At 42.4% G+C, this 27,624-nt stretch overlaps 2 protein-coding genes and 1 pseudogene across 5 annotated transcripts in view; 2 read left to right on the plus strand and 1 right to left on the minus strand.

Moving 5' to 3' along the window:
* dennd5b (DENN/MADD domain containing 5B) overlaps positions 1–3,736 on the plus strand; it is a 57,034-nt gene extending 53,298 nt beyond the window's left edge. For all 4 annotated transcript variants that reach the window (XM_023812763.2, XM_023812764.2, XM_023812765.2 and 1 more), the window contains one exon: positions 1,329–3,736. In XM_023812763.2, coding sequence (XP_023668531.2) covers positions 1,329–1,512 — 184 coding nt within the window. In that variant the 3' untranslated portion in view covers positions 1,513–3,736. The remainder of the gene's footprint in view (positions 1–1,328) is intronic.
* Positions 3,737–4,397: 661 nt separating this feature from the next.
* On the plus strand, positions 4,398–21,769 carry caprin2 (caprin family member 2). The gene is made up of 27 exons (XM_072709310.1): positions 4,398–4,573; positions 6,520–6,592; positions 6,821–6,952; positions 7,410–7,509; positions 7,841–7,964; positions 8,245–8,395; positions 9,193–9,438; positions 13,245–13,252; positions 13,553–13,785; positions 13,935–13,997; positions 14,111–14,197; positions 14,986–15,224; positions 15,464–15,546; positions 15,782–15,928; positions 16,017–16,060; positions 16,182–16,436; positions 17,079–17,120; positions 17,207–17,332; positions 17,486–17,573; positions 17,717–17,766; positions 17,850–17,963; positions 18,221–18,322; positions 18,682–18,835; positions 18,931–19,101; positions 19,577–19,680; positions 19,752–19,812; positions 20,562–21,769. Exons 1-27 carry the CDS (start codon positions 4,501–4,503, stop codon positions 21,107–21,109), a joined length of 3,618 nt encoding a protein of 1,205 aa, XP_072565411.1. The 5' UTR covers positions 4,398–4,500; the 3' UTR covers positions 21,110–21,769.
* Positions 21,770–22,570: 801 nt separating this feature from the next.
* On the minus strand, positions 22,571–26,060 carry LOC111844315 (complement C1q tumor necrosis factor-related protein 4-like; annotated as a pseudogene).
* Positions 26,061–27,624: the final 1,564 nt, after the last annotated feature.

Here is a 27,624-nt window from a genome sequence, read left to right on the forward strand (position 1 = left end):
TCATATGTGCGTTTTGCTGAATCTCGTAACTAAGACAACAGTTTGTGCCTTAAAACTGTTTATTGCCATTTACTGATCACTTCTGCCAGCTAATTAATTATTTTGTTGTATTCAGTACTCCCAGTGAACTGCCACTAAGAAATATGTTCATGGAGAATTATGTTTTGGAGCCAGTTTGACCCAATGACTGGCAGCAGAAGCTCTATGAGAAGCTGCTCCTCTGTGCCGCAGGCTGTGCTAACTGAGAATATCCAGCCTAACCCCCCCCCGTCTTCCATCTGCATTAATATAACTGTAAAGAAAGATAATCACAGATAATGATGACATTCCAGGACACCAAAGTGCTTGTCCAGCCCAATATTGAACTAAAAAACTGTACAGAAGTCATAGGCAGTCAAAGGAAATGTTCAGTAAAAATAGAATCATCGTTAGGATATCAGCAAAGTCAGAGTAACACAATAAAAACTAACAGGAATTGCTTCTGTTCTCAAAAAAGATATTGATACAGGCAGTTTCCAGGTTACAAATGAGATCCGTTCCCTCTGTCTGTCTTTAAGTCAAATTTGTACGTAATTTGGAAAAATAATCATGTAGCCCATAATAATTGTAATAATTACACAGCAATAATAACAACTAACTATATACGGTACTGAACTGTACCTCAGCCGACAGACCCCTGAAGCTGCGCGATGTTTTCACGAGCTTCACAAAGTAGTGTGTGCGTTCATTATTACGAACCATTGTATTTAACCAGAATGTTCTAATGTAATAGGCCTTATGGTAGGCCATTTGTAAGTACGAGTTGTCCGTAAGACAGACGTGCTTAAACTGCCTTTATCTTGTTGGATGGCTGTAAGAACACAGCTCCATGTCCCAAAGCTCTCCTTAGAGGGCACTCAGTTATTCCAGGGATTTGTCAAATTTCACCACCAGCTCACCTAATTAATCAAGTAATTAACTAACTTAATTTAAATAACTCCAGGAGGTGTTGATTAGCAAAGTGAGATGTGCTAGAGGTTGAGTTAGAAAATACATTGATGGCATGCTGAATGGTTGCTGCGAATCCTGGGGTAGCTTTAGGAGAGGTTTAAAAATGGCTAAGCTAACACACTTATACATAACATATCACAGATTTATACAAACATAATCATTTAAACAACATTTTCTTTGACTGCCTAAGACTTTTGCACAATACTGCATATGAAATTCTCTTGTGATGTGTATTTCTGTTGGTTTTAATATAACCTACATCAATAGACATGTTCATGAAGCTCTTAAATTACTGTAGACGAAAGTTCAGTTTGACCTTTACCTCTGTAAATTTGCAGAGATCGCTTGTTGCCCCAGTGGCTCCCCCTGCTGGTGGAGTGCCCCCTAATCACGCGCATGTATGAGGAGAACGCCCTGCTGCGAGACCACACCACTGTCAACTCACTCATCAGTGTCCTCCAGACGCTGCACGACTTCAACATCACCCTGGAGTCCTCCCTCACCAAGGGCGTCCAGCTGTAGCCAGCCAAGGGATCAGGCTACATCGACTGTACACAAACTTCTGCAGATGCTCAAACATCTACCCCTATACACAATACTTACGTACATACACCTGCAGACTAACTCCCTGCAGCAGGAACAGAAAGTGATGAAGACGTCCGAAATGTGGATTTGCTGCAAGAAACAAGACGCATTGTGTTAGGCCAGCCTTTGTGTGTGTGTGTTGTCCAAGTATGGACACATAATTGCCTAACGTGCTATTTAACGGATTTTGAAAATTAGTAGCAAACTTAAACCAATGATATTTTCTTAGTGCTAGTTTTTTTTGTGTAAATATCTTTTCCGTGATGCTGGTTCTGAAGAGTTGACTGCACCTCTCAATGGTCTGTGCATTAGCTTCTAGCCTAGCCCACCTGGCCGAATTTGAATCCTATCCTAGGTGTTTCCACGTGATACTATAGAAAGGTGTGGTAGCGAAAGCTGGCTTTCGTGATATGTAAAGGTGGGGGGGGGGTGGATGGTGGAGGAGCTTCTCAGGAGCTGTGGTTGTCTGCAGACCACGCCGTGTACGGCGCCTGGACGTCTTCACATAGACTGCATGTTGCTCTGCAGCCCAACGCTGCACCATGTATGCCCCTAAGTGCTGTGGCGATTGGCCGCTGGCTTTGCACACGCCCACTCTACAGAACTGGGGATTGGAGAGGTCCGTCTTCTGTCATGCTCGAGTGGCAGAGCTTTCAGCAAACAGGACATTCCAGTGTATGGAAGGGGACAAACTGAGCCCACGAGCTTCTCCTACCCTCGAATGCCTGCTGAAGTCATGCTTACACCTGCATCGTTGTTTCTTTACTGGAAACTCTGAGCACTTCTGTGGTTCAATTATCACGCACATTGACTGAAATCTACAAAACCATATTCTGATTTTTGTCTGGTCATTGTCTAAGAATGGTGTGTATTGTTAAGTGTCTCTCTCAAATTCTCTCTCCCTCTCCCCCAACCAAAAGGATGATTCAGAATACTATATATATATTTTGCCAAGAATTTCAAGTATAGTCCCATAGTCTCAGGGCTGGTTTGCCTCCTAATTTTTCAGAAAAAAAAATAACAGTACAAGGAACTGGTAAGTGTAAACTGGCATATGCATTAATAGCAATAACCTTAAAGGTCTCATATTTTTTTCCTACACAAAGCAGCAACTCACTGAAGGTTCATTCAGACCCATCACAGAATTAACTTGTTTGGGGATAGTTCATATTTTTAAAAATGTAAACATATTTTTTTATTCCATCTGTGGATCCTAATGTGCTTTTTACTGATAACAACATACACCATTTTCCACATGTATCTACAGTTAAAATCAAGTTTTAAAGTCTGGTTATATAGGAATATATGTCAAATATTTGCACAAACAGCCCCCAAGTCTACTGTTAAAACATAGTATGCAGCACAAGGATATAATTGTGTTTTGATTGTACCCTGCTTAATTCATTATAGATTTAAATTACTCATGCATGTGGTTCTATAGTATCTGCACACCTTCTCCCTTTTTTGAACAGCCAGAAGTGAACCAAGGAAAAATCCTAGTGTAAAATTTAGTGTTGGTGATTTTCTGGTGTTACTTTCATTAAGGATGCAATAGATAGCCTTTAAAGGTGCCACAGATTATTTATTAAGGTAATGTGTTCATTTTCCAACAACCAAACATTATTTGCTTTATTAAATGACATGGTGTACCCTTGGCAGTGGCTGGGAGATGTGAATTACATGGGCATCACACAAGTTTTCTCCTGTGTTATACCTATAACAACATTTTGGACAATTTGTCCAAGTTTTTTCCTTTGAGAAGAATATGGATACATGGGTGGTGTTTGGATTTTTTTCCTGACTGCAGCAAGATGTTAAAGTCTCGTGAGTCCAATACACTGAGATAATTTTAAATTGGACTTAATTGTGATCTCATTAATGTTCAAGAGTGTTGTTTTCCTTCTTACATTTTTGTTCTGTATATTTTATGTACTGTCACAAGGAAACTCTGGGAAAGACACCTTTTGAAATTGCACTGTACATTTTGAAACCAATGTCCTTGGCCTTGTACATCTGTCATTGTTTTGTCCTTATAATGTTAATGTGAATGATCTGGGTAAGTTACAAAGGATTCTTGAGTCTAAGTGCATATGATCTTTACATATCACTGTTGTGTTATACTCTTTATGGAATCTTTCATTAAAGACGCTCTGTACATCCACTTAAATCCCGTGTGTATTTTTTTCTGGCTGTATGTAAAATAGTAATATCATTCTTATTATTCTTGTTATTGTAAGAATAATAAGCATTAATATTATAAGTATTATTAATGATTGTAACATAATGATTACAGCGTCCTGGTTCTTTGCATTATATGCCCAAAATTATAATTCTTTCCTGCAGTGATCAAGTTGTCTGCACTGGTAAGACAGTCGCTTATTCGGATCGGGTTAGTTATCAAATACGTATACTGGTGCTGTGGTAAGTGAACACGCTTTTATAAGAATACTGTTGCGACATGAAATGTGTCATAATCAAGTACAGATGTAACTCTTTAATTTTTGAAAAGCTTAGTGTTAAACTAAGCAAATTTGTAACGCTTCGGAAATGTCATGATTCACCCCGAATGCCTCGCAGCTCCGTAGCCCAGTACCTCTGCCTGGTATTACTACAGCAGCGTGTGTCCGCTCGCGTGTTTCCTACTGTTCCCGTAGTAATCGGCGTGGCTCCGCCTTCCCGCTTAGATACTTTCACTGCAGTGAATGTACCATGGAAACTGGCCCCAGCCCCCATTTCCCGCGCAATATTCGCTTCCTTATAAGGGCAACAGAATTCAAACGCAGCCGTACGTCAGGCGTGTATGTAAATCGATTTGATTGAAGAAAATTAGAAAATGGTGGCGTGGGAAAGGCGCATGCGCAAACACGAAGCGATTTACTATCTTCCAGACAGTAGAAGTGAGACGTCAACAAGCGAAGGTGTTAAATGAGGAACACTTGTTTTAACGGTTTTTTTCGAATTCATTCACATTTACGGGCTCATTTCGTTTTACATCACGGTAAGAGAACGCATTACTTGATACGCATTTTCGCAGTGTTTATGGTTTTTAAAACCGTGTTCTTTTATATTATCCTCGCATGGTATCATTCAAAACAAGTTATTTAAATAAGCGGTATTACTTAATTTTTCGGAACTGGGGATATGTAAATCTGTTAGTGAGCTTGTACGTCTTTGGCAGCAGTTTATTGACATTTGAGCCTCAAAGAAAGTACGACGTTTATAATACTTATTAAAATACCGTCTCCGGTAATGGAGCGTGCACGTTGTTTTGCCGAAGACGGAGTGATAAAAGTGATGGGGGTTTTTTTTTCCTCTCTGTGATCCTTTTAAAACGGAATAGCAAGTGCCACGAGTAAAGTTTTATTCCTAGCCAGACGGATGTATGACACGGAATAAAATTTTTAAATATACTTTTTATGAGAATTGACACTTTGGACCGGGGCCGAATAAACGGTCGATTTCGTGCTGTCTGTGCCACTAGTTCGGTAAGATGTTGTCTCCAAGTTAAATTCGCGTTATCCGGTTATCCCGTGCGTGTTTCTGGTTACGTCTCGGGATTTTTTTGCGGCCATCCTTGTAGTGGAAAGTGCACGTTTCACGCCTGTTCGGGACTCGTCAATCAACGCAGCTCGTCAATCTACATTTATTAACTTGCTAAGGCGATAACATTTACAACACGTTGCTCAAAAAAAAGAAAATGCAAATGCTATAAAGATGTAATGGCGTCGTCTAACTACAGATGAAGCCCGCGGCTCGCCTTACATTATTGTGCGAAGTCGCGTATTTTGTGAAATCAGTTGCCATTTTGCACTTATTCGATTATTCTGATTGTAGTCGTTCGATCCCGCTGAGGGGGATGGACGGGCGCCGCTTTGAAGTTGCTGCGCGCCTCCGTGTACTTCAGGCTACGGGAGTAACTGCGCACACCGCCGCAGAGTCATTCGGAAAACAAAGGGGCACATCGCAGCTTATATTCGCTTATGTTCTGCTTTTTTGTATGCGCTGGCACAACTTAAGCGTAGTTGATGGGTTTTGGTATATTTGTGATTTTATTACTTGATTCGTATTGGTTAATTGTGGTAAAAGGCATCTGAAAGCTGGCGACCGCGCTGCAGTGAAAATGGAGTGAAAATGGGTGCGCATGATGCAGAGCCATGCTTCCCCGGAGAAGCGGTGGGCGGTGAGCGCCTCCTTTTACCTTTTCGCAGGAGACGACTGGCGCATTTCGAAATGCGTGAACGTCGCTTTGGCGAATAATGCGGGCGCTTTACCGGTTAAACGACCGTCTGCGATCTAATATGGATATTTACTTGCTTAAAATCCCGTTTTATTCTTATTCTTTTTGCAATTTCCGCAAATGCATTTCTTTACAGGTCTGCTCAAATCCCCCCCCCCCCCATTCGTTCCCTTTGAAGTGTGTTGCCATGTTTGAATTACGTCAGGCTCCGAATTATACAGTCCCGCTGTACTAATTTGAAGCTGTGGAAAGCAACATTGACAACAGGCTCGCCTTGTTTTTATGGACAGATTTTGTGTAATTTGTTGTAATAAGTGGATTTAGGAGGAATGTTGCCGGAGTTGACGTGTCGCTCGTGAAGGCTAAAGTGAAATGAACAGAAACAAACCTTTTCGGTCAGGGCCCATTTCAATAACTTTGTGGAACTAGTCTGTTATTTAAATAAATAAATGATCACGACAATCCCAATTGCGTTCATTTTAATGTCTAGCCAGGGTAGCCATTCCTCACCAGCTTATTGAAGGAGGATCGTCCAACTTCTGACGGTCGTTTGTTAGTTGATGTTCGACAGCCATGCATTATCTAGATGGTATGCAGGATTTAGTCATATTTTACGCGATTTATTAATGCTATCATATACGCTACGGATGACCTAGTTCTCTTGATCTGGATCACGACACTGTTCGTCTGCCTTATGTTGTCTGCAGGACCCCGCGGCGATTGGAAACTTATAGACAGGACATTGCTTTTTAGTGTTACTTTTCGCACGTATGATTACAGGTCAGTTTAGAAAAACTAGCATTCTCTTTTTGTTAATTATGCACAAACCGCCTTCAAGAATTTTGTGTTCAACCTTACATTTGAGGAAGTTAGGTGATCTAATTGATAAATATATCAATGAAGGATGTAAAAAGAAAACGTGTACTCTGTTATTGGGACTTTTATTTATCGTACGATCACGCATCTGCACTCCCACTTACTCGTGTTCTTGCCACGTGCCATTTGAAGGAAAATGTTTGGTTTCCATAAGCCGAAGATGTACCGCAGTATAGACGGCTGCTGCATCTGTCGCGCCAAGTCCTCCAGCTCGCGCTTCACGGACAGTAAGCGCTACGAGAGGGACTTCCAGAGCTGCTTCGGGTAAGCATGCTGTCCTTCGTGCTGCACTCCCGTCCGACTTGACAGATACAGATGTTGGAGAGTTTACTGTAATATTAAAACATAGTTTTCGCGTATAGCACTGCCCCCCCCCCCCCCCCCCCCCACACACACACCAAAAAATACTAGAGTAAGTACTGAGTAAGTTGTAATTTTATGAAGTTAGAAGAGCCTGGGGATTGAGCAAGCACATTTTACGTAATGGTGCATGTAATGGTACTTGACCTGATAATTGGAAAAACAGTCTCTGATCTGGACTTCATTTGTATTTGTGAAATGACTCAACACAAGCACACAGGGACATTCAGATTAAAATGCAGCAGCTTCTCCTACTGATTTTTTTATGTCCTGTATCCATTCAGTGAGCTAGGCAATGGACATATTCCGTTTTGAAATAATAGTTTACCGGGATGCACGATGTGGGATCTTTTTTCCGCAGGCTTGCTGAAACTCGGTCTGGGGAGATCTGCAATGCCTGTGTACTCCTGGTGAAGCGCTGGAAGAAACTCCCGGTGGGATCCAAGAAGAACTGGAGTCATGTATGGACCCCCTCAGCACCCCTCCCCCAAGCCCAACCGCAATATGAATAACTATACAAAAACGTATAGAAAAATTAATGGTTCTTGAGTTTTATTCTTGATAACAAACGGTTTTGTCACATGGTGCAGAACATGCTTGTCAAATGTGATGTAAATGCATTGTCTTCAGTTTGGTTGCAATTCGAATCTACTACTCCTTGTTGTTAGGTGTAGTGATCTTATTAGTATCACTCCTGTTCCCCAGACAGTGCCAGCATGTGTTTATGCTGTGAGATCCTTGCGCTGGAAATAGGCAGCTTGTAATAATGTAGTGCGGCTTGCTCTATTCCAGGTGGTTGATGCGAGAGGTGGGCCAAGCTTAAAGACTTCAGTGAGGCCGAAGAAGATAAAGCCATTGTCGAGGAGAGTAAGGCCGAGTCAGATCAACAAAGTCCAGAAGGAGCTCAAACGGCTGTGTAAGCCCTTGCTTCCTAAGCTTGATTAATTTTGTTTTTGGAACTTCGCCTAGACCATCGCTAGTTGAACATGATTAGACATGTTGAATGTGATCAATGGTTGTTTGTTTTTCTTTGAAAATGAAAAGCCGATTCTCGCTGGGTGGGTCTCTCGCTTCACAGTAAGGATAGAACAACTTTGGATGTCATCTGAGTCCTCCATGTGGCTGGTGAGGATTATTTTCTTGACAACATTCCTTCTCTGATTAAAGGGTCTGACCTTCTCCTGTGTTTATTTTAGACTCTGATGCCCACAGTACCACATCCAGCGCCTCTCCAGCTCAGTCTCCCAGCTACAGCAACCAGTCCGATGAGGGATCGGACTCTGAACTTGCCTCTGGCTCTTCCCGCTCCCCGGTCTTCTCCTTCCTTGACCTCACTTACTGGAAAAGGTAAAGACTTTGCTTGCTTGGCTATTGTGTTTAATCGTAGTTCAAATTAATTTCCTGTCATATTTCATTTGGCCATCATCTCCATTGACTAGTACCTGTCCAAACAAGGGAATATTTCCACGATGCCTACAGTCTTTGTATATAAAGGCTTCAATAAGTGTTGCTGTTTTCTTGCAAGTTGGAGCTCCATCTGGTGGCGGGGTGTTCTGTTGTAAACATGCACTGCCTCTGTTTCTGGTCTGGTAGGGTCATCACTAACTCGCACACAGTTAAACTTGTACTGGAATTACCCTTATGACTTCCATGTTCTGCTTTAACTCTGTCATGGATTTCAGCTGAAATTTAGAATATTTCTCTGGGATGACGTAGTGGCATTGGCTCACACTGCTGCTGCTTCTAGTTGCTGTCTCATCCAGGGTGTACTACTGCCTCGTGCCTTTTGCTGCCTGGGATAGACTCCTAGCAGCCCTGACCCAGCATAAGCAGTTGGAAATTTTTTGGTGGCTTCCATATACTCCTTTTACCACTTACAAATACAGGATGTTATATGCACGGGATATAAAGTTTTCCTGTGTCTTTGAAATGTTACTTACTGGCAGAAATCTGTGTTTTGATCTGTCTTTTGAGATGTAGACCATATAAAGCATAGTATATGTAGCCGGCATCGTTTAGCGAAATTCACTGTCTAAGGTGGCTTGTTCTTTTCATGATTAGTTGTAGATAACCATTGAGCTAAGCATTCTCTTGTCTTAGTTCATGTTGTTGGGGTGCTCACTTGTGCGTTCAACCGTTTACAGGCAGAAGGTGTGCTGTGGAATTATCTACAAAGGCCGCTTCGGGGAAGTCCTGATAGACCCTCATCTCTTCAAGCCCTGTTGCCGTAAGAAACAGCAGCAACAGCAGCAGCAGCAGCAGCAAGAGGAAGAAGATGAGACCCAGGAGAGCCAAGAGGGCAGGGAAAGCCTACAGCCACAGAGCCTGCTGTCACCCCCTCAGGCCAAAGAGGAAGAGGAGGAAGAGCATATAGAGGAGGATGAAGAGTGGTGACATCATTTCTTCCCCTCCACCGATCAGAAGATGCCTTTAATTGCCTTCATTTCAGGAGAACTTTTTTTGGTTTTTATTTGAGTGGTTGTACTTTGTGTATTTGATATAATGAGCCACGCAGACTTTTCTAGTTTTCTCTCTCAATGGTATCTTTCCCCTCCTATCTTTTAACAAGAAATGCTTGGATTCTGCTTGGAGCGCACTCTCCGCTCCCTTTGGACGTCTGGACGCAGCAGGCGAAAGACTTGGAATGACTCTCGCACTCGTGTTTCTTGCTTCTAGACCAGAGCCATAACTGAAGCTGGCCCTTCTTCCTGCCGTTTGCCTTGCCCAAAGACCTGCTTTGTATATACGTCTATGTCCACTATGTGGGTATGGGCATCTACTGAAAACAAACCTAGTTATAAACTCAAACACCAGCCTTAAATTCTTAGTCGTCGGTTGTTTATCAATGTATTATACTTTCTTTTTTCAAAATGGTTGTTACGGGACCAATTGATAGTCACAATCGGAAACTGACACCTTTTAGGAAGTATTGGTTATCCTGCATGACATAAGCGATAGATTTTCCAAAGTATATCTTTGTAAATTGCATGATATAAGCCATTGCATGGCCTTTGGTGGTAGGGATGTTGTGCCTTTTTGGGCCTAATGGTAAAAAAAGCTATAAGCATTTTAAAAAAAAATGAAATTAAGTATAGAAAAAATTATGGACAACTTTCCGCAATGTACTTATCAAAGGGTTAAGATTGGGAGTGTGACACACACAAGTGTGCAATGTTGACATTTAAAAATGGATGTACTCTGCAACATAGTGTACTGCATACCTCCAGTGGCTGTCTGTGTGCTTTGTCATATTCATGCTTTTGTGTATTTACGTAGCTAGCGCTTTAAGGGCACTGTATGCTACTATTCTGATACAGTTGGGCCAAAATGAGACCCTATCTGCCTCCAACACTTTTCCAGTGGTTGATTTAACTATTTCCTAAGTAGCGAGCACCTTTTTTTTTTTGGATGGTGGTCACACACCACGAAGTATAGTGAAGAATAAACAATGGTTGTGACCAAATTTCAGGATCCATGAGGGCCCTTGTGCAAGGTGTTTTTTTTTTTTATTATTCAAACATCAACGAGAGTACCTGGCTGCGAACATGGCCTTTAAGACAATAAGGCTGTGTATGTTTAAGAAGATAAAATATCTACCCCCCATAATCAAATGATGTTACCTCTAGAAAAGATGTATAATAGGGATTGGACTGTATTGATTAAATGCTTAGAGATATTTTAATTAACCCTGTTGCTTTTGTGAATGGTAGATTCATGTATTTTTTTTTATCTTGCATATTCACCTGTGAGCAGCTTCGCGATACGCTTACTGACCAGAAGGCGGTGCTGCTGAATCGTCAGTTTTTTTTTCCCCCAGCAGTAAACCGTCTGACTAGTTTTTGTGTGTTAAGTTTCGCCATGCAATCTCATAAAGCATAGCGTTTCAGACTCAATGGTTGTTATACATCAATGAATTATTAAACATTTCGTCAATGTATGTCACCACTGAGATAAAATACCAGTTAATATGTGGTCCGGTTCATATTTTATTATATCCTATTAGTGGATGTGTTTATTGGCAGCTATATGTTAAAATTTCCCCTAAACGTTAAGTGCAGTTGACAGCTTGGTATTTAAGCTTTATTGTAGGAATGCTGCAGACCAATTGACTTTTCACCAATGTATTTGTAGGAATCTCATGCATGGACACTAAAATGGTACTTTTTGTGTGTGTGATTTTTCTCCCTGTCATATATCTGGGAGGGTTTGTGTACATATTTATTCTTGGGGAAATCCTGTACCGGTTGACTTTCCTTCCTGTTATTTATTTATATTTATTGGTACCACTTTGTTTTACTTTACTGGGTGTGCTTTTTATCTTTTTTTTATTATTTTACATGTACTTTTCACACTTTATGTGCGGTTGATGGATCGACACAATGCATGTTAAATCGTGGTAATTTCTGTAGTATTAGCTTAAGGATTTCTGTATTTTGCTTGTGTTGGACCTTTATATGTCTCTGATGTTTATTTTTGAAGTAGCAAGGGTGAAACAAACCATATTTAGAAGTGTTATGTTTGCTCTAAGCACCTCTAGTCGAATTACATAATTGTGTCTAAATTTTTCATTCTACCATGACCACCATTTCAGAATTTCACATTTCAAAGTTACATATTGATGCTTTAGTCGCAAAATGATTTATGTTCTGTATTTGTACGCAGACAAGTAATTTGGAATTTGAAAATGAGCCCCTTGCAATGATGGTATACCAATCTGAGATGAAATTATGATTATTTTTGTATTGATTTTGATTGTAAATTTCCAAAAGGAAAGTTTGACCTTTCAACTCCCACACGAAATCTCTACATAGACTAGTGTCTTAGCTGTAGTAGTACAGGCATGTATGGTAGCTATGCACTTTGTATTGACAACATTAGAAATATATGAAGCAAGTTTTGTATTTTTATACATATTGTACGTTTTTTACTAGTTTAATAAAAGTAGTTTGTGAAAATGACTGTTTACCTCAAGGTCTGTTACAGCGTATTACGCAGCTACTAAGCGCATTAGAGTTACGGATTATTCACTGCACATAAGATTTTACAACGAAGATAACATAATTAAATATAAACTTCCGAAATAGACTACCAAATTCAAGCAACTGTGTGGTACAAAGGGTTTTTGTGAAACCTGAAGAGCAGAAGTTGACGACAATTTACGGCGTTTCATTTTTTGGTTTCACTTCCGATGCCATGAACGACAACAAAGTAAAGGTTAGAACCATCTGCAAACAAAACACTGCTGTTGCGGTGATAGATTTGTTCAGCAATATCAGGACATTTTGGCATCCAATCTGACGTAACATACTGCATATATAAAGTCTGCTTGCTGGATTTTATAAGGGCAAACACTGTGATGGACAGGTAGGGAAGTACGGTCATGATTTTATTTAAGGCATCTCTCCAGACTAAAAATGGAGGGTTAGCAGGGAAACTAAGAGTAGAAACAGGAGGATTATGTTACTGTTTTTCAGTCAGCTACCTTGGGTGCGTGCGCGCGCGCGCGTCGGGCACGATGACGTCACTCTGCATCTATATGCCCTAATTGCTGAAGCGCTTCAGTCTATAAAACGCTATTAAGGTGGGACATGGCCAGTCCGTGCTGAAGCTGACATCGCGTATTTAGGTTCGTGTGGCAGGAGTGGTCCTTTAGCTGAGGTTTTTTTTTTTTTTTTTTTCCTTTTCCACTAATAATTTCCTCTTTTCTCCCTTCTGTTAAGTACCTGCGCCGGGTAACATTTGGAGCATTTATTTATTTTGCGCGTCTGTTTCATTGGCGTAGCGAACGATTGGTTCGTCTTAAGCTTTACTGCAAATTTATTTTTGCGGGAGTATTCGTTTGTTTGCTGGTGTGTATGATCTGGTTGTGCCGCTCCTATATCTTAAATCATAGGCTACGGGGATGAACTTCCGCTGCAAGTTCGTATGGATGACATGCAAGTTTGCTGAAATCCGTTTTGCTCCCTCGTGGTAAATGTGTGTTTGGAATTTTTAAAAAATGGTTTGTGGTGTGTATTAATCGTGTTGCCGGTTTTCTGAAGTGGTTGTTTACGACGGGAGTGAAACAGGCACCATGGTACGGTCCTGTCGCTTCTTCAGAGTCCACGCTGATTGTGATTTTTGTTTTATTATGCTAATGTATTATTTATGCACCCTTAAGCGTTCAGACTTGTGAATGCTGCTTATGCTCGTTTAGCGTCAAGCGTGCGATTTAATGTAGTTTAGTCCACCCTTTCAGGTGAATTTGCTGCAGTACTGGTTTTTCTCTTGATGGCTGTGTATTTAAAATTTACACGTTAGTGTTTGCTCATCACTTTAAAAAAAAATCTTATGTTGGGCTACCTTTCTCGTGTGGGTGAATGTAGACTGGTACCACACTCAGCTAAATGCTGCGTGTCATTCTTATTGGATCTAGCCCATGTATTTGTTCCCGCCCCCGTCCTGACTGAGCTATATGTCAAACTTTTTTTTTTTTTTTTTTTTTTTTCCTGCTTTCTATCTTAGGCAAGATGGTGCACCAGTCGTCTTCCTCCATCCTCGATGTGTCTTCCCCCTCCGAATGCTCTGAGGAGGTCCCTGAGACTCCAGGCAGCCCCAGACCAGACCCTCCCGATGCCTTGAGCTCTTTGCAGCTGGATCTGGCTGCTTCTACCACCACTTACCAAGGCTATGAGACGTATATTGAAAACGGCCTTATCTGCCTGAAGCACAAGATCCGCAATATTGAGAAAAAGAAGGTAAAGCTGGTCAATTTTAGCTAGCAACTTTTGATCTTTGCAGCAATCCATAGGCCTACTTCATGCTTGTATTCAAAATGTCTCTGCTTAGCCTAGGGTCAATAGGCATTGCACACTAAGCTTGTGATGGTTTTTATATACGTTTTCAGTTGAAACTGGAAAATTACAAGAAACTCATAAAGAATGGGGAATCCCTCAATCAGGACCAACTGGTGGGTAACTTCCAGATTAAAGCCAGGAGCTGATTGCCAGACAATTCTGCATGTTTAGCTGAAATGTACTGCTATCGTGAATTTGTGCAGATCACACGCTCTCTGCTTTCCAGGATGCCGTGGAGACGTACGAAGAAGTTGTCCATAACCTGAAGTTTGCCAAAGAACTACAGAAGACGATAGGTGCCCTCAGCCAAGATGTAAGTGCCCTTCGTAACTTTTGAGGGTATAATTTTGTGCAGTGCATGTTATCGGTATTCACATCAGATTCAGAGTAAGCTGCATGTGTAACGATGAGTTCATAAATCGACATCTGCAATGATGTGCTCAGGTTCAGTTGCATGTAATACGTTTGCAAATTGAATGTACTATACAATTAGCATAGTGGTATTGCATTTTTAAATGTGAAAAGATGTCTAGTAGAATAGCTCTACAAATCGGTATTATAAACTGTCTGAGGCCTAAATTATACCAAAATAACACTATGGTTCCTGTCATGGACATCCTGTGCTGAGTAAGGATAGTGTTTCTACGACCATGGGCTCCGTTTTAGTGAAAGGATGCCAATCTGCTGAATCTCAAATGACTACTCCTTACCCAGTCTGCTAATCAGTGTAGCCACACGTGCATCAGTACTAAGCTAGGAATTTTGAATTTTCAGCTTTCTGTTGTACTGCAGGTTTTTTTTTATTCAAAGGAAATCTTTCTGAAGTGGCTCACGTCTTCACATTTTAAACTACAAGTGCTACATCCCTTGGTTGATCAAGTGAAGTGCTCATATACATTGTCCTTATGAAATCATTATTAGTGTTTCCCAATCTGGGCCTTGGGGACCTACAGACAGTCTGTGTTTTTGCTCCCTCCTGGGGATTCTCCCAGGGAGCTGGGAGGGAGCAAAAATGTGTTCTCTGTGGGTCCCCGAGGACTGGGTTGGGGAAACACTGCATTATTAGAATCCAGCCTAGGTGTCGATCACGTGTTGCCGCAGTTGCTGAAGGCCCAGAAGAAGGCGGTAAGGCGAGAGCAGACGATTCAGATGGAGGCAGAGAAGCAGCGGCTGTGCACCGTGCTGCAGGTTTACTACATCCTCCAGAACCTCCAGAAGGAGCACACAAGGAAAGACTTCCGCAGTGGTCTGAACGGGGCCCCCTTCTTGTCTGCACGCGAGCTGGAGCATTTGCTAGAACTGTCCACCTTGCTAGGCTGCCGCAGGGATGAGAGCATGAGGTAAGGCTCTTCTCAGGAGTTGGTGAAGTTCTGTTGAGCGATTGACCAATTGTGCTCATACCTTGGTGCAAACGGCCTCTTCCATGTGGGAGTTCCTTTTCAGTCATGTTCTGTCGTTCAGTCAGGTTAAATCGGGTATGTGTAGGTATTGTCGGTTTATATCTGAGGATTCTCAGGCTTGCAGGGAATTGTCTTTGGTAAACTGACTGCTCAGCCTCGTCGGCTTGCTTTTGTTCCAGTCTTCAAGACCAAATGGAACAGGTGTCCACTGTTTACTGGGATTTGCTAGAAGGAGGAGAGAAGCCAGTCGCTGGAACTACCTGTAAGCACAGCATGTTGCATCTTTGAAATATCTTTGTGGCCCTTTGCCCTATTTTGAGTAATCCACTAATTTTTGGTAAAGGAATTTTAGGTTTCACCTGAATGACCCATTTGTAAAGCAGTGATGTTTTGTGCCTGGGTGTTTCTGGAAGGTCAAAAACCATTTTGATGTCATTTGGTTTCTTAGGCAACTTTTTGTTTTGTTGGCTTACAGTTCCATTCTGTTTCCCTCGTAGACAAGCACCTGAAAGAACATCTAGCAAGACTGATGGACTGTGCATATTTTGATCACATCCCAGTTCCACACAGTGAGAAACTGGAAGAGGAGACTCTAGAGGGTAAAAATAAGAAGATGACCATAAAACCACAAAGAATCGTGTCAGGTATTCCGTATAATCCGTCAGGTAATCTGTATAGACAATGGTGCCATTTGATGATTCCCTCTAAATATTGACTACTATGGCTTTGTAGATCTGTCAACGCTGATGGCCAGAACTGAGACTGCATCCAAAGAGGTATAACTTGGGATAACATGCCATCTCATCCAGATACGGCATGATGTGTGTCATGGTTTCATTCTCTGTGAAATCCACAAATGTGAGGGGAAAACTTACAGCTTACTTCTCTACAATTTAGTTTAACAGGCGCTACCTGGTTGATGGAGACTTCAGTGGTCAGGTCCAGCCAAATAAACGTCCAGCACCAACGACGAGCTGGAAGGCTGATTTTCTAGCTCTAAAACAGCAGGAGCCTCCAGACTCATGGGATATGGACTTTGAGGATGTCCCAACACCTCAACCGGTTGCGCCCCAGAAACCCTGGAGTGGGGCGATAGGGTTTGTCCCAAAAGCACAGGCTGCCATGAACAGTTCCACCAAAGCAACCAAAGAGGTAAAGCTTCATTTCTGAACCCTATTTTTAAGACCCATGCTGTCAGGAAAGTTCCCGTTTGTACCTTTTTGCTTGTCATTGGGACTGTACCCTTGAGGGTCTGCCAGTTGTACCCTAACTGTAGGTCAGGGGTGGCCAATCAATCTAATTGGGGAGTTGCAGCAAAAACCCACATACACTGTGGCCCTTTCTGGATAAGATTGGCCACCCCTGCTGCAGGTAATTGGACCTTTTTTAAGATGCAGAAATGTACAAAAATGTTTCTCATAGTTCCATTGAGGGTACATTAATGTTATTTGTACCTTGGGGATGTCCCTCAGTCCATTTCTGTACCTTAAATTAGACTAAAAGGTACAATTCTCAGATGCTTGAGGGTTTAGCCCCAGTAACAGGCAGTGGTACAAACTCGTACTTTTTTTTCCCCTAATAGTGCACTTCATTTTAAATTTTCTCCAGATAGAACTAAGTTGCCTTTTGTTCAAGTAATATTTCGTAGCTCTACTTGTCCAATTAAGGTTATTCTGGATTATTCTGAAATATGGTGCTGGACATGCCATACATGAAGGGTTGGATTCACTTTTTTTCTCACTTCTGGTGCCCTCTCTTCTGCCTGTGTCTCTTGTGAAATTCTGGAAATGTCAGAGGAAAGTGAAGAAATTGAAAGGACAGCCAGGCAAAAAATTGGTTAGTAGGCTACATCTTCTTGATCCACGATGGACAACAGAGCCTGGATGTCAAATTGACTTTTGGCTCTGTGTGCATTTTTTTAGACTGCAAAGGTGGAAATGCCAGTTGAGGTGTTCGGTTCTTCCTCCCTGCCCAATGACCCTGTTCAAAGAGAGCAGGAACTGCAGGAACTAATGGAGCAGATCAAAGGCTCATTCAGCTTCATGCAGGTACGATGTATGACAGTGGCTTTGTAGGGGGGATTGAGTTTTTGTCCAGGTAAGTTAGTGTCACGTGTGGTCATTCATAGATGAAATTCATTGCTTAATGTATCAGCTTTGACCATGTGACTCATCCTAATCTTTGTAAAACTGTTTTACTAGGATTCAGTGCTGGACAGTGACGGCTCTGTGAGCAGACACTCATGGGTATCATCGCCAGGAAGTGGACCCTCTTCGCCAATTGATCTCAGTAAGATGTTTCTTTTGCTTGTACTGCTGCCAGAAGTCCAATCATTGGTCTCGGTTTCTCATTAATCGTGACGGAAGTAACTCCTGGGTTACTGAGGAGACTCTACACATGATACCAAGTTTTATTTTCTGTCATCCCAACAGCGGAGAATGAAGTGGAAAGTCGAGCAAGTCGCCTTCCCAATGTATTGCATGTAAGCAATACAACCTTTTTATTTTAGTCCTGTAAGACAACGAGGCATAAGTTAGCTTATGCTACTTTTTGGCTTTGTTGCAGTCTACTCCTTTGCCTACCAAGAGCCATCCAATCAATGCCAAAATGGATCTGACCAATGGGGAACAATCTCTGGATAACAATGACCTGGACCTCACTGCAGACCAAGGAATACATGTATGACTCTTTTAGTGTTTGACTGGGATCTGTGTGGGTACTTTTTAGATGGCAGTTTTTCTTTACATCCTTAACAACCCTAGGCACCTGGAGAACTTGTACCTCATAGCTGCATTCTTGGGGTTCAAGTTGCTGTAACCATAGGTTATTCGGGCACAACTAGTTACTCAAAGGGACCTGATCATTGGATTATCTGCATAGCTATTTTACTAGATGGTTATGGCCTGTCTACATAGTCAATCCTATTATCTCTGCAGGAGACTGTTTCAGATGGCTCCATGGATGGGTTTGCATCACAAGCATTGTTTCATAGGGAATCTACAGTGTCAATCTCCCTGGCTGAGAATTCTGCAGAACAGGTGATGCAGTTGATATCTAGTTGAAACATTGGTTTTATGAAATTTAACTCTTCTTGGACATTCGTAATTACCTTGAATGTCACTGAAGGAGTCCAATATGTCTTAGTTACGTTTGAATTGTACACAGATCAGTGCTCTCCTGATCTGAGGAAATGCTGTACTGTATGCACTGGCCCTACTGTGTCCAAATCGGTGTGCCGAAACACATGGTTCTTTATGCACCACTCCCCTAACCCTACCCCACCCTCACCCTCATGTCAGATTGGTGTAAGAGTGGCGTGTTTGGTTATTTGAAACTATTATGCTAAAAGACTAAGCTTGTTTAATGTGCCGCCCCCCCCCCCTCCTTATATTTAAAGGTGGTTAATGATGCACCAATGCCCCCCAGAAGTGATTCTGATCAGAAATCCGATGAAAGCGTGTTCTCGGACTCGTACAACCTGAACTATACGACCGCAAGCACGCAGACCCCACCTGACCTTGACTTCGATGATTTGGAACCTCTACAACCAGGTACTACAGTATCTGCAAAGTGTCTCCCCGTGGAACAGTCTGGCTCATCAGCAGGGTGCAAGTTCTCTTAACCCATTGTTTTCCTTTTGGGACAGTGACCTCATACCAGTCTGAGACCCCAATCACCAATGGCTACCAGATGCCCATGTCCCCTGGCCAGCCTGTTGGTGCCCTTTCATACCATGCCCAGCCCTATTACCCCAGAGGCTCTGTCAGAGGTATGGCACGTGGTGGCAGGTCCCTGGCTCACTCCTTCCGCTCACCTGGTGGGTATCAATCTTTTGGGCTTGGTAGGCACTGGGGTGTTCTTTCTCTCTTGACTTGGCACAGGGGTGGGCAATCTTACCCGCAAAGGGCCGGTGTGTGTGCAGGTTTTGGGGATAACCTTTAGGTCAGCTGTTCAAACCCAGGTGTGAGGACTCTTCAGCCAATCAGTCCTCTAATTTGTAATAATTAGGGAGCTGCAGCAAAAACCTGCAAACAGCGGCCCTTTGCGGATAAGATTGGCCACCCCTGACTTAGGCTGGTACCCGTAGACCTGCTCCTTGGTAACATGGAGGCATACAGTGTTTAGCCTGCTACATGAATCCAGAAGCTCCTTGTATCCAGATTGGTGTTGGAATAGCCTTGCATCCATGCATGTGAAACGCACTATAGTGCTACATGGATTTCTCCCCCCCCCCCCTCTGAAAGATGATCTAATGTGTCTCTTGTGGGGAATTTGCCCTCTTTCATCTACAGGTGGTTTTGAAGGCTTCAGGGCTGGCATTCGGTCCCCTAGGGGTAGCTGTCCCCCCAGGCCGCATGTCACGCGCGAGTGTGCCCCAGTCCTGTACAGAGTTCAGGTAACTGCAGGGTTAGTAGCCACTTGATTGACTTGACACAAATGTGATTGTTTGCATTAATTTCTGGTTAGGAACCTGGATACCAAATGGGCTACAACCATGCTGCTAGTGGGAAGAGAAGCAAACCTAGAGGTAAGTGTGATGGATCACTTCTCCGAGTGAAACATGGTGATCTATAGGACTAGTGGTGTGAAATGTCAAATCCTTGGGGCTAATAATAGTTATGTAGCACTTTTCAAGATCTCAAAGGCACTTTCATAGAATGAGGTAAGCAGACAAGAAACTAAATGCAAATAAGGAAGGTTATATGCTTGAGTAAACTTTTTTTTTTTTTTTTAAATCTGAGATCAACTGACCTGGCAGCAGGGGAGTTCCATGTTTTGGAAGCAAAATGGGGGGGGGGGGGGGGGAGAATGTGAGGTCACCATAGCTGTGGAGTTTGGAAGGGGGTTGAGGAGAGCCATTAGAGGAGGATCGAGGCCGGTAGGGGAGAAGCAATTCAGGAAGCTATGGGACTTTAAAATACTTTTCACATTTAAAGCTCTTAAAGTGGATACGTTCTCTTATAGGGAGCCAGTGAAGGCACTGAAGTATGAGAGTGATGTGCTGGTAGGAGTGGGCGAGGGGGTGCCCATCGGAGTTCTGGATTATCTGGAGTTTATGGAGAGATTTAGCAGTGATACCAGTGAGTAGTTAGTTGCAGGAGTCAAGACAGCTAGAGATAGTCGTGAATGAGGGACTCTGCAGCAGAGTTGGAAAGGCAGAGCCTAAGCTGGACCATGTTGCGAAGATGGAGGAAAGCTGTTTTTATTGCGGTGTGTGCATCAGATGAGAAGCTGTGCAGGTTCTGATGCATGTTTTTAAATTCTGGGGTTTCCCAGCCACTTGGAAGAATCCATCGCAAGTAAACAGCCCGGAGAGAGATGACACCTTCACTAGTGCAGACTCTGGGTACAGTGACTCTCGTTGTGCGACGCCCGTCGACGTGCCCTTCGCCGCCCAAAGCCCAGCACTCGTTCCCATCTACCCGATGCGCGTTGCATTCTCTGCCGCCTGCACCACCAACTTTGTTCCCGGTTCACTGGACCAGCCCATCATTTTTGACGTGCTGCACTGCAATCTGGGGGAGGCGTTCGACATGCACGTGGGCCGCTTCTCCTGCCCCGTCAACGGCACCTACGTCTTCATATTCCACATCCTCAAGCTGGCCATAGATGTGCCGCTCTACGTCAACCTGATGAAGAACGACGAGGTGATGGTGTCTGCTTATGCCAACGACTGTGCGCCCGACCACGAGATGGCCAGCAATCAAGCGGTGCTGCAGCTCTTCCAGGGTGACCAGGTGTGGCTGCAGTTGCACCGCGGCGCCATCTACAGCAGCAGCTGGAAGTACAGCACATTCTCTGGCTTTCTCCTGTACCAAGACTGATGCATGCCCTTCACTCTATAGCGAGCACTTCAGCACCTAACTGGATGTCTTTCTGCTGTGTGATGAAATGCATGTCCAGTTTAACAATCCCCACCCCCTCTCTTCCACTCTAATGCTCAGGTTTAATTTTGATGAAGCGTTTGGCCATTTCTTTGCCACTTTGCCTTAACTGCTGTGGTAGAGCCATGAGTGAGATGCTGATGTTTTGCTAATGACATCCTACTTCAACATTTAATCACTAACTAATTACCCATTGACTTGTTGGATTCAGTTCACCCAATTTTTTTTTTTTTTAAAAGCCAGATTTGACCTAATTATTGGTTTATGCACTTTATAATGTATTACAGAATGCACAGTTTATGTTGTTCCACATAGGATGTGATTATGGCCAGTCAAGACTTTGGTGCAATTTCAAGGGTTCTCCCAAAGCTTTAGCACAACGGTGCCTTTGTTTGCACGACTGAATGGGCGGTGAGGATGTAGCTGAAATTGCTTGATGAAAGCACAGCACTTTGCACAAGCTTCAGTGTTGCCCTGCTGTTTTAATGGTAGAAGCTACTGCTGTGATCTGTGTATGCAGGTATACAACATAATCACCCAAAGTTGTGTATTGAGCATTTTTGTGGAGGAGTCCAGTGCCTAAATAAATGAAACTGCGCAGCTCGTCTGAATTTTCATCCTTTTTCGGCCATGGGATGGACGGATGGATTGAAAATGCATTAGCAGTATATACTACTACAGTCTCTCGTACCTCAAATGCTGTAATTTAGCAAATCTGAACCTGAGAAGTGCTATATCCACAAAGAAATACTAAGTGGGTTATATGTAAAGTTTCTCTCTTCCACTCAATATATTGAACTTCCACGAATGTGTCGAGATTCTACCCTCACCTGTGGACGTGGTGAAGGCTGTCAGGTTCCCTGAGTGTCCTGAGATGTGACTCTGCTATTTTGAACTATAGACGGAGTCCAGTGGGATAGTTCATTGTAAGGTCACCATAGGCCCCTGTTATGTGGGTGACAGTGGGAAACCTCAGCACTGCTGTATCACTGTGTTCGTTTCAGAATGTTTCCTTCAAAGCTGGACTTTGGAGGGTAAATGAACATTGGTCTTGCTGTCTTGATGCCTTCCAGTTTCACAACCAGCCTGTAGCTCTCTGTAAACGTTTATACTGACCGGATTAACATATGAATGTTGAATGACTTAAAACCTAATGTGCTTAAATTTAGAGAAATCTTTTTAGGTTATGCCGTTCATTGTAACCATGGTGGCTCAGTGGGGCAGGGAGTGTAGATTCCACCTTTGTCATGTGTGTAAATAACATTTATCTTAAATAGTCCATTATGTTACTTTTTAAGGCTTAAATATACATGTAGAGAATATTGCATATTTCATTTATTGCACCATTGCATAAAACCACGAACTGACTGCAGCACGATTTACTTCTAAAATAGGAACACAAATTTAGCTAGAAATACTTATCAAAATTTAATTTTAGAAAATCCGCCAGAGGTAATCAAGCAACCATCACAATGGAAGTGGAAGACATGCAGGGTAACAGCTCATACGGTTTTGATGAGAGGGGTAATTTGAAGGAACATGTTGCTTAATATGACACATAAAATTATAAGTTTTCCACAATTTTACCCATAACCAATGGGAGAAATTTCAGTGATCTAGACGTGTTGTGATTTTTGCAGACACATTTTTGCTCTAAACACAGATATTAAGTTTAAGGGGCATATTATCAATTAGATGGTAAGGCTTTCATTGTAGACGTGCGTATCATACACCATTACAGAAGTATTATGCGCATATTAAGTAGTTGTGATGTGACCTTAGAAAGGATTTGATGATTCGTGAAGGTATTTTACATGGTGCGAGTGGAGGCAGCCCTCAGAGGAGTTCTGGACAAATGCTTTGATACCAGCGGCTCAGGGTAGACCAGGAAACCAGAGAAGGTGGTGTAGGGGCCTTGGTTGCTATAGACAGCAAAGTGTTTGTGTTGGTGGCTGTACAGCCACACGGTGTCTCCCTCCCGCAGTGACAAAAGCAGGCTCTGACTCTGCATTTCCCGCCGCTTCAACTTGCCATTGTCAAACACTATAGACACAGCCATAACACTCTATCTGCTTGTGCCTTCCTGGGGCTGCCCAGAAAAGGGTAGCTAGGATAGAAGAACCCTGGCAGAGCCAAGTGGTTGTCAAGGTAGTCTGAGGAAATGTCTGGATATGCTAGGTAGCCGATGAAGGTGACATACGGCCCCGTATTGCTGTATAGGGCACATTTAGGACTGTTGTGATGAAGAAGCCACACCGTTTCCTAGGCCTTCAGTCTGATCATGGCGCTCTGGCTTTGTACTTTCCGATCTTTGTTTTGGTGGTCATTGTAGACCAAAGGCTGGACCTCCTGCCTGTTCTTCACCAGCATGACGGACAGAGGCTTCTTCGGAAACTTACCCACCGTATAAGAGAAGGAGTACGTGCCGGAGATGCAACACCTGAACACTCCGGTGTCAGGGTTTAAGTCATGGCCAATGTTAAGCAGAAGGCGGTCGAAGGTCACGGCCTTCTGGGAGCCTCCGTGGAAGCTGCTGGATGGGGCGGCGGAGAAGGCCGACTGGATGCCCGCCATCTCGGGGGTGAGATGGGGTGAGGACATGCCCAGCAGGCTGGCAAGAGTCCAGGATGCCATCTGAGGTGAAGAAAAGAACAGACGCCAATAAAGGTGTGGTTAATTCTCCGCAAAAAAAATTATGTTGAAATCCCCAATTTCTAAAATTCCTAGTTATAAGAAATGTAGTTTACAGAAAGAAATATGTTAGAAAGAACACCTAGAAGGTAAATTATAATTATAATACTTATCAGGATTTATGCATGTATTGCATGCTATTGCATTATATACGTAGATTATTTCACATTATTAACAGAGGGCCATTTTGATACATTTCTTGTGAAGATTTAAAAGTGCATGGAACATTCATTCTCATACCGAAAAATAGAAAGATTACCGAAATCGCAACAAAATATCAAATAAGTCCAGCATCTGTCTGAAGTACATTGGGGTGATAATTGTAGCACAGTATGTGTTTGGTTTGGGCCACTGCATGAAAGCCACATTCTACATCATTTTCAGAGCACTCCAAACTGCCCCTTATAAAATTTTATTATTTTAATGTTAATTTGGGTAACTCCAAATATGTATTGGAGCAGCTAGCAAATGAATTACAGTAACATGAGCGGCAGACTGCTTTGTATCTTCCATTTTTATTAGCTATTTAGGAGAATATTTTAGATCAAATATAAGAACAAAGTTTAGAGTAGCAGACCAGAAGTTTGGGTGTTTCAGTTCAGCCCCCTCTGTGTATGTTCTGCACACTCAGGCAGCTGCGTGGTATTCAATGAAAAGCCAGTAGAAAAGAGTGTGAAAGAAGGCTGGTTTTGTGCTGTCAGGACCGATTCTGCCCCTCAAAATCACACACACAGTGGAAGCTTGAGGTCCGGTAATTCTGCTGTTATTGCCTGTTCTTTGTGCGCACTGAGAAAATGCTATGGCTTAGGGACAGACTCAACTGTCCCCACCCTTAATAACAAAGGCACATTTCTGTTTTAGTTTAAGGGACCAGACAGAGCAATGGGGAGGGAGGAAGAACGTTTCCATGAGACACTATTCTTCACCACAGTATTATACTGTTACAAATGCATATGGAATAGGCTACAGGCAATATTGTAGGAGTTACAGTGTATCGTCAAACAGCTAAGACAATGCTGTCTGACGGAATTACCTGGATGATGATATCAGGTCTGTCATGGTGTCAAGGTGTCTAGTGGACGTCTCTCTTTCCATAACACCATTCTTTTACCACATTGGATTGAGAATGAGAGTAAATCTAACCATCCCCACTAACTGAGGGTCCAGAGCCTGGGACAGGCCCTTAAAGACTGAACACATGAAAATTCACTATTTTTTTAATAATATATTTGACTGTTTTATAATTGAGCAATTTAGTAGTCTGCATTATTTAAATACCATCAGACATGAATGGATGATACGTAACCAAACATATGCGATGCCAGTGAAATACTGAGTTCCCTAATATATGGATACAGTTGTTGGTCAAAAACAAAGATGGGTATAATAAATATTCATATTTGTGTTACAGATAATAAAGTTCTTGCCATACAAGCTATGTGATGATCACATCACACTGACCATTCATTACGTATCATGGTGACAGAGGAGAAGAGATGAGGCTCATTCAGGTTACGCACCGGATTACTCAGAGTATCAGAGGCTGGCAGAACGTGGTAGACGTAACATTTGGGACATCAAAAGGTTCTCTAAGACAGTGGTTCCCAACCTTTTTTAACTCACGGCCCACACATCCAAACACATATGTTTCCGCGGCCCACTGCAAAAGAATTTAAACGATCCCGCTTTTTGTGTCGGGTTAACTAAGTACTCGGAAGCAAGGCTGTTAATTGTCTTTATTGAATAAACTGGTAATGTATTGAATAAACAGAAAATATACATAACGGATCAGCAAGCCCCCACAGGCTCGGGTTGACATTTCGAAAACGGGAAAACGAAATCCAGGCAGAGGTCAGCAGCGGGTAGAATGTCAGCGAGCCGAAGAGCCGTCAGAGGGAACAGGCAGAGCTGGGTTGAAACGAGCAGTCAAAACTGGCAGAGAAATGGAGCACTGGACAAAGCAAGACTAGAGTCAGACTCGAGTGACAAGCGCAAATCGAGAGCAGGCAAAAAAAAAAAAAAGCTTCATTTGACAGTATTTCTGAGCACACAACACAGAGCGGTAGCTGCTCGTTCTCTGCTCCAACATATGTGAAACCCAGCGCTAGGTAGTCGCTACTATATTTTCTTCGTTTAGGTATATTTTGAGGCTTTTCAGTGTCAGGCTTACTTGTTGCTGAAGAAACGTCTGTATTTTTTCTTTTCAGCGATCCTGTTGTCAACCATTTATCCATTTTTAAATCTGCTTCAGCATGTATGAATCAAAACTATTTTAGATAGTCTAAGTTGGCGGGTTGTTATTAAACCAATCAGCGAGCTCGAATAGTGAACGCATAGTAACAGTTTATTATTTAATTTCTCATTATTTAATTATATATCAAATTATGATTTATTTGATTTTGACTTGACATTTTTTATTATATTAACAATATTACAATTTCTATTAATAATAATTGGCGGCCCCCCTGCAATACCGTCGTGGCCCACAGGTTGAAAACCACTGCTCTAAGACAGCCAGTTATCAGTGTGCATTCAATAAGACACTTTCGTGTGGCATGCTGCATTAGAAACCCACATTTTGTATAAGAAAGGTAACATTTACCTTACCTGCGTCAAACATATTAAATAGCAGGGCTGTGATTATATGAAAACTTACCATTGCGGATGAAAGCAATACATACATCATAAAATAGAATGAGTTTTTTAAATCAGGTTTTGTATGAATTATACGTAAAAATAATTTTAATGTGTGACCAGAGCAAATTCGTCGTCTCAGTTGCTGAATCACAGTGTGAAATGAAATTGCATACAATTAAACAACAAGGCTGGTGTCAGGGATACTTCAGGAGTCTCAGTGTAATAAGGAAGGAGGGAAATGGGCAACTTACCAGTAGGTGCCAGCAAACGTCACCGTGACTCGCAGACCGTGAAGTCTGCGAGTCTCAATTCTCAACCCTCGTTGGACTTCTGGGTCTGAAAGGCACAGATGACACTCAGGAGATCGGGACGAGGGGTGGAGCGGTCCATCGCCAAGGCCTGCTTAACCCATTACTGCTCTCACCAAAAGACCAGACCGGCCTCAGGATCATTTTGGGAGCATTGGGTCACTAGTGTTGCTGTTTAGACAAGCAGCAAAAAGCAGACACAGTCCATTGTACACACACACTGTTATAGGCAGTATCCAGTTTTGATTTAGTTGTTCAGATGTATCATATGGTTGCCCAAGCAACCATTTATCATTGCTATTATTGTCTGTGATGATAGTGTAAATGTATTATGCCTGGGATTAATGCAGAGGACACTATGATGTAATACACTGCTAACTGCATACGAATGACATGCAATGCAACATACAGTTACAACAGGGGCGTCAGAAGCATTTTGAATGTGGGGGGGGACACACTGGCATAAAACTAATATTTTATGTTAAATGTGGGAGGGTCCAAACGAATAATTATGAAATGAGACTTAAAAAAAAAAATAAAGACATTTTGTGTTTATTCCATGCAATATATAATAACCACTAAGCAGACATTCACTGACCTTATTGGTAATTTTGCAGTTGTTTTATAATGTATTATTTTGAGCAATTTGCTTTTAAAATTTATTCCTCTTTATTTCATCAAATCATCTTCCAATCACTTATCCAGTGTCTTGGTGGGTAGGGGCTTAGATATCTTTAGTAGAGGCCACAAGGCAGAGGATTACCCTGGATGGGTGGATTTCGTTAGTCAAATATCAGCAACAGCACAACTGTCTGAAAT

The sequence above is a fragment of the Paramormyrops kingsleyae genome, chromosome 3, assembly GCF_048594095.1.
Source record: "Paramormyrops kingsleyae isolate MSU_618 chromosome 3, PKINGS_0.4, whole genome shotgun sequence".
Taxonomy (NCBI): Eukaryota; Metazoa; Chordata; class Actinopteri; order Osteoglossiformes; family Mormyridae; genus Paramormyrops; species Paramormyrops kingsleyae.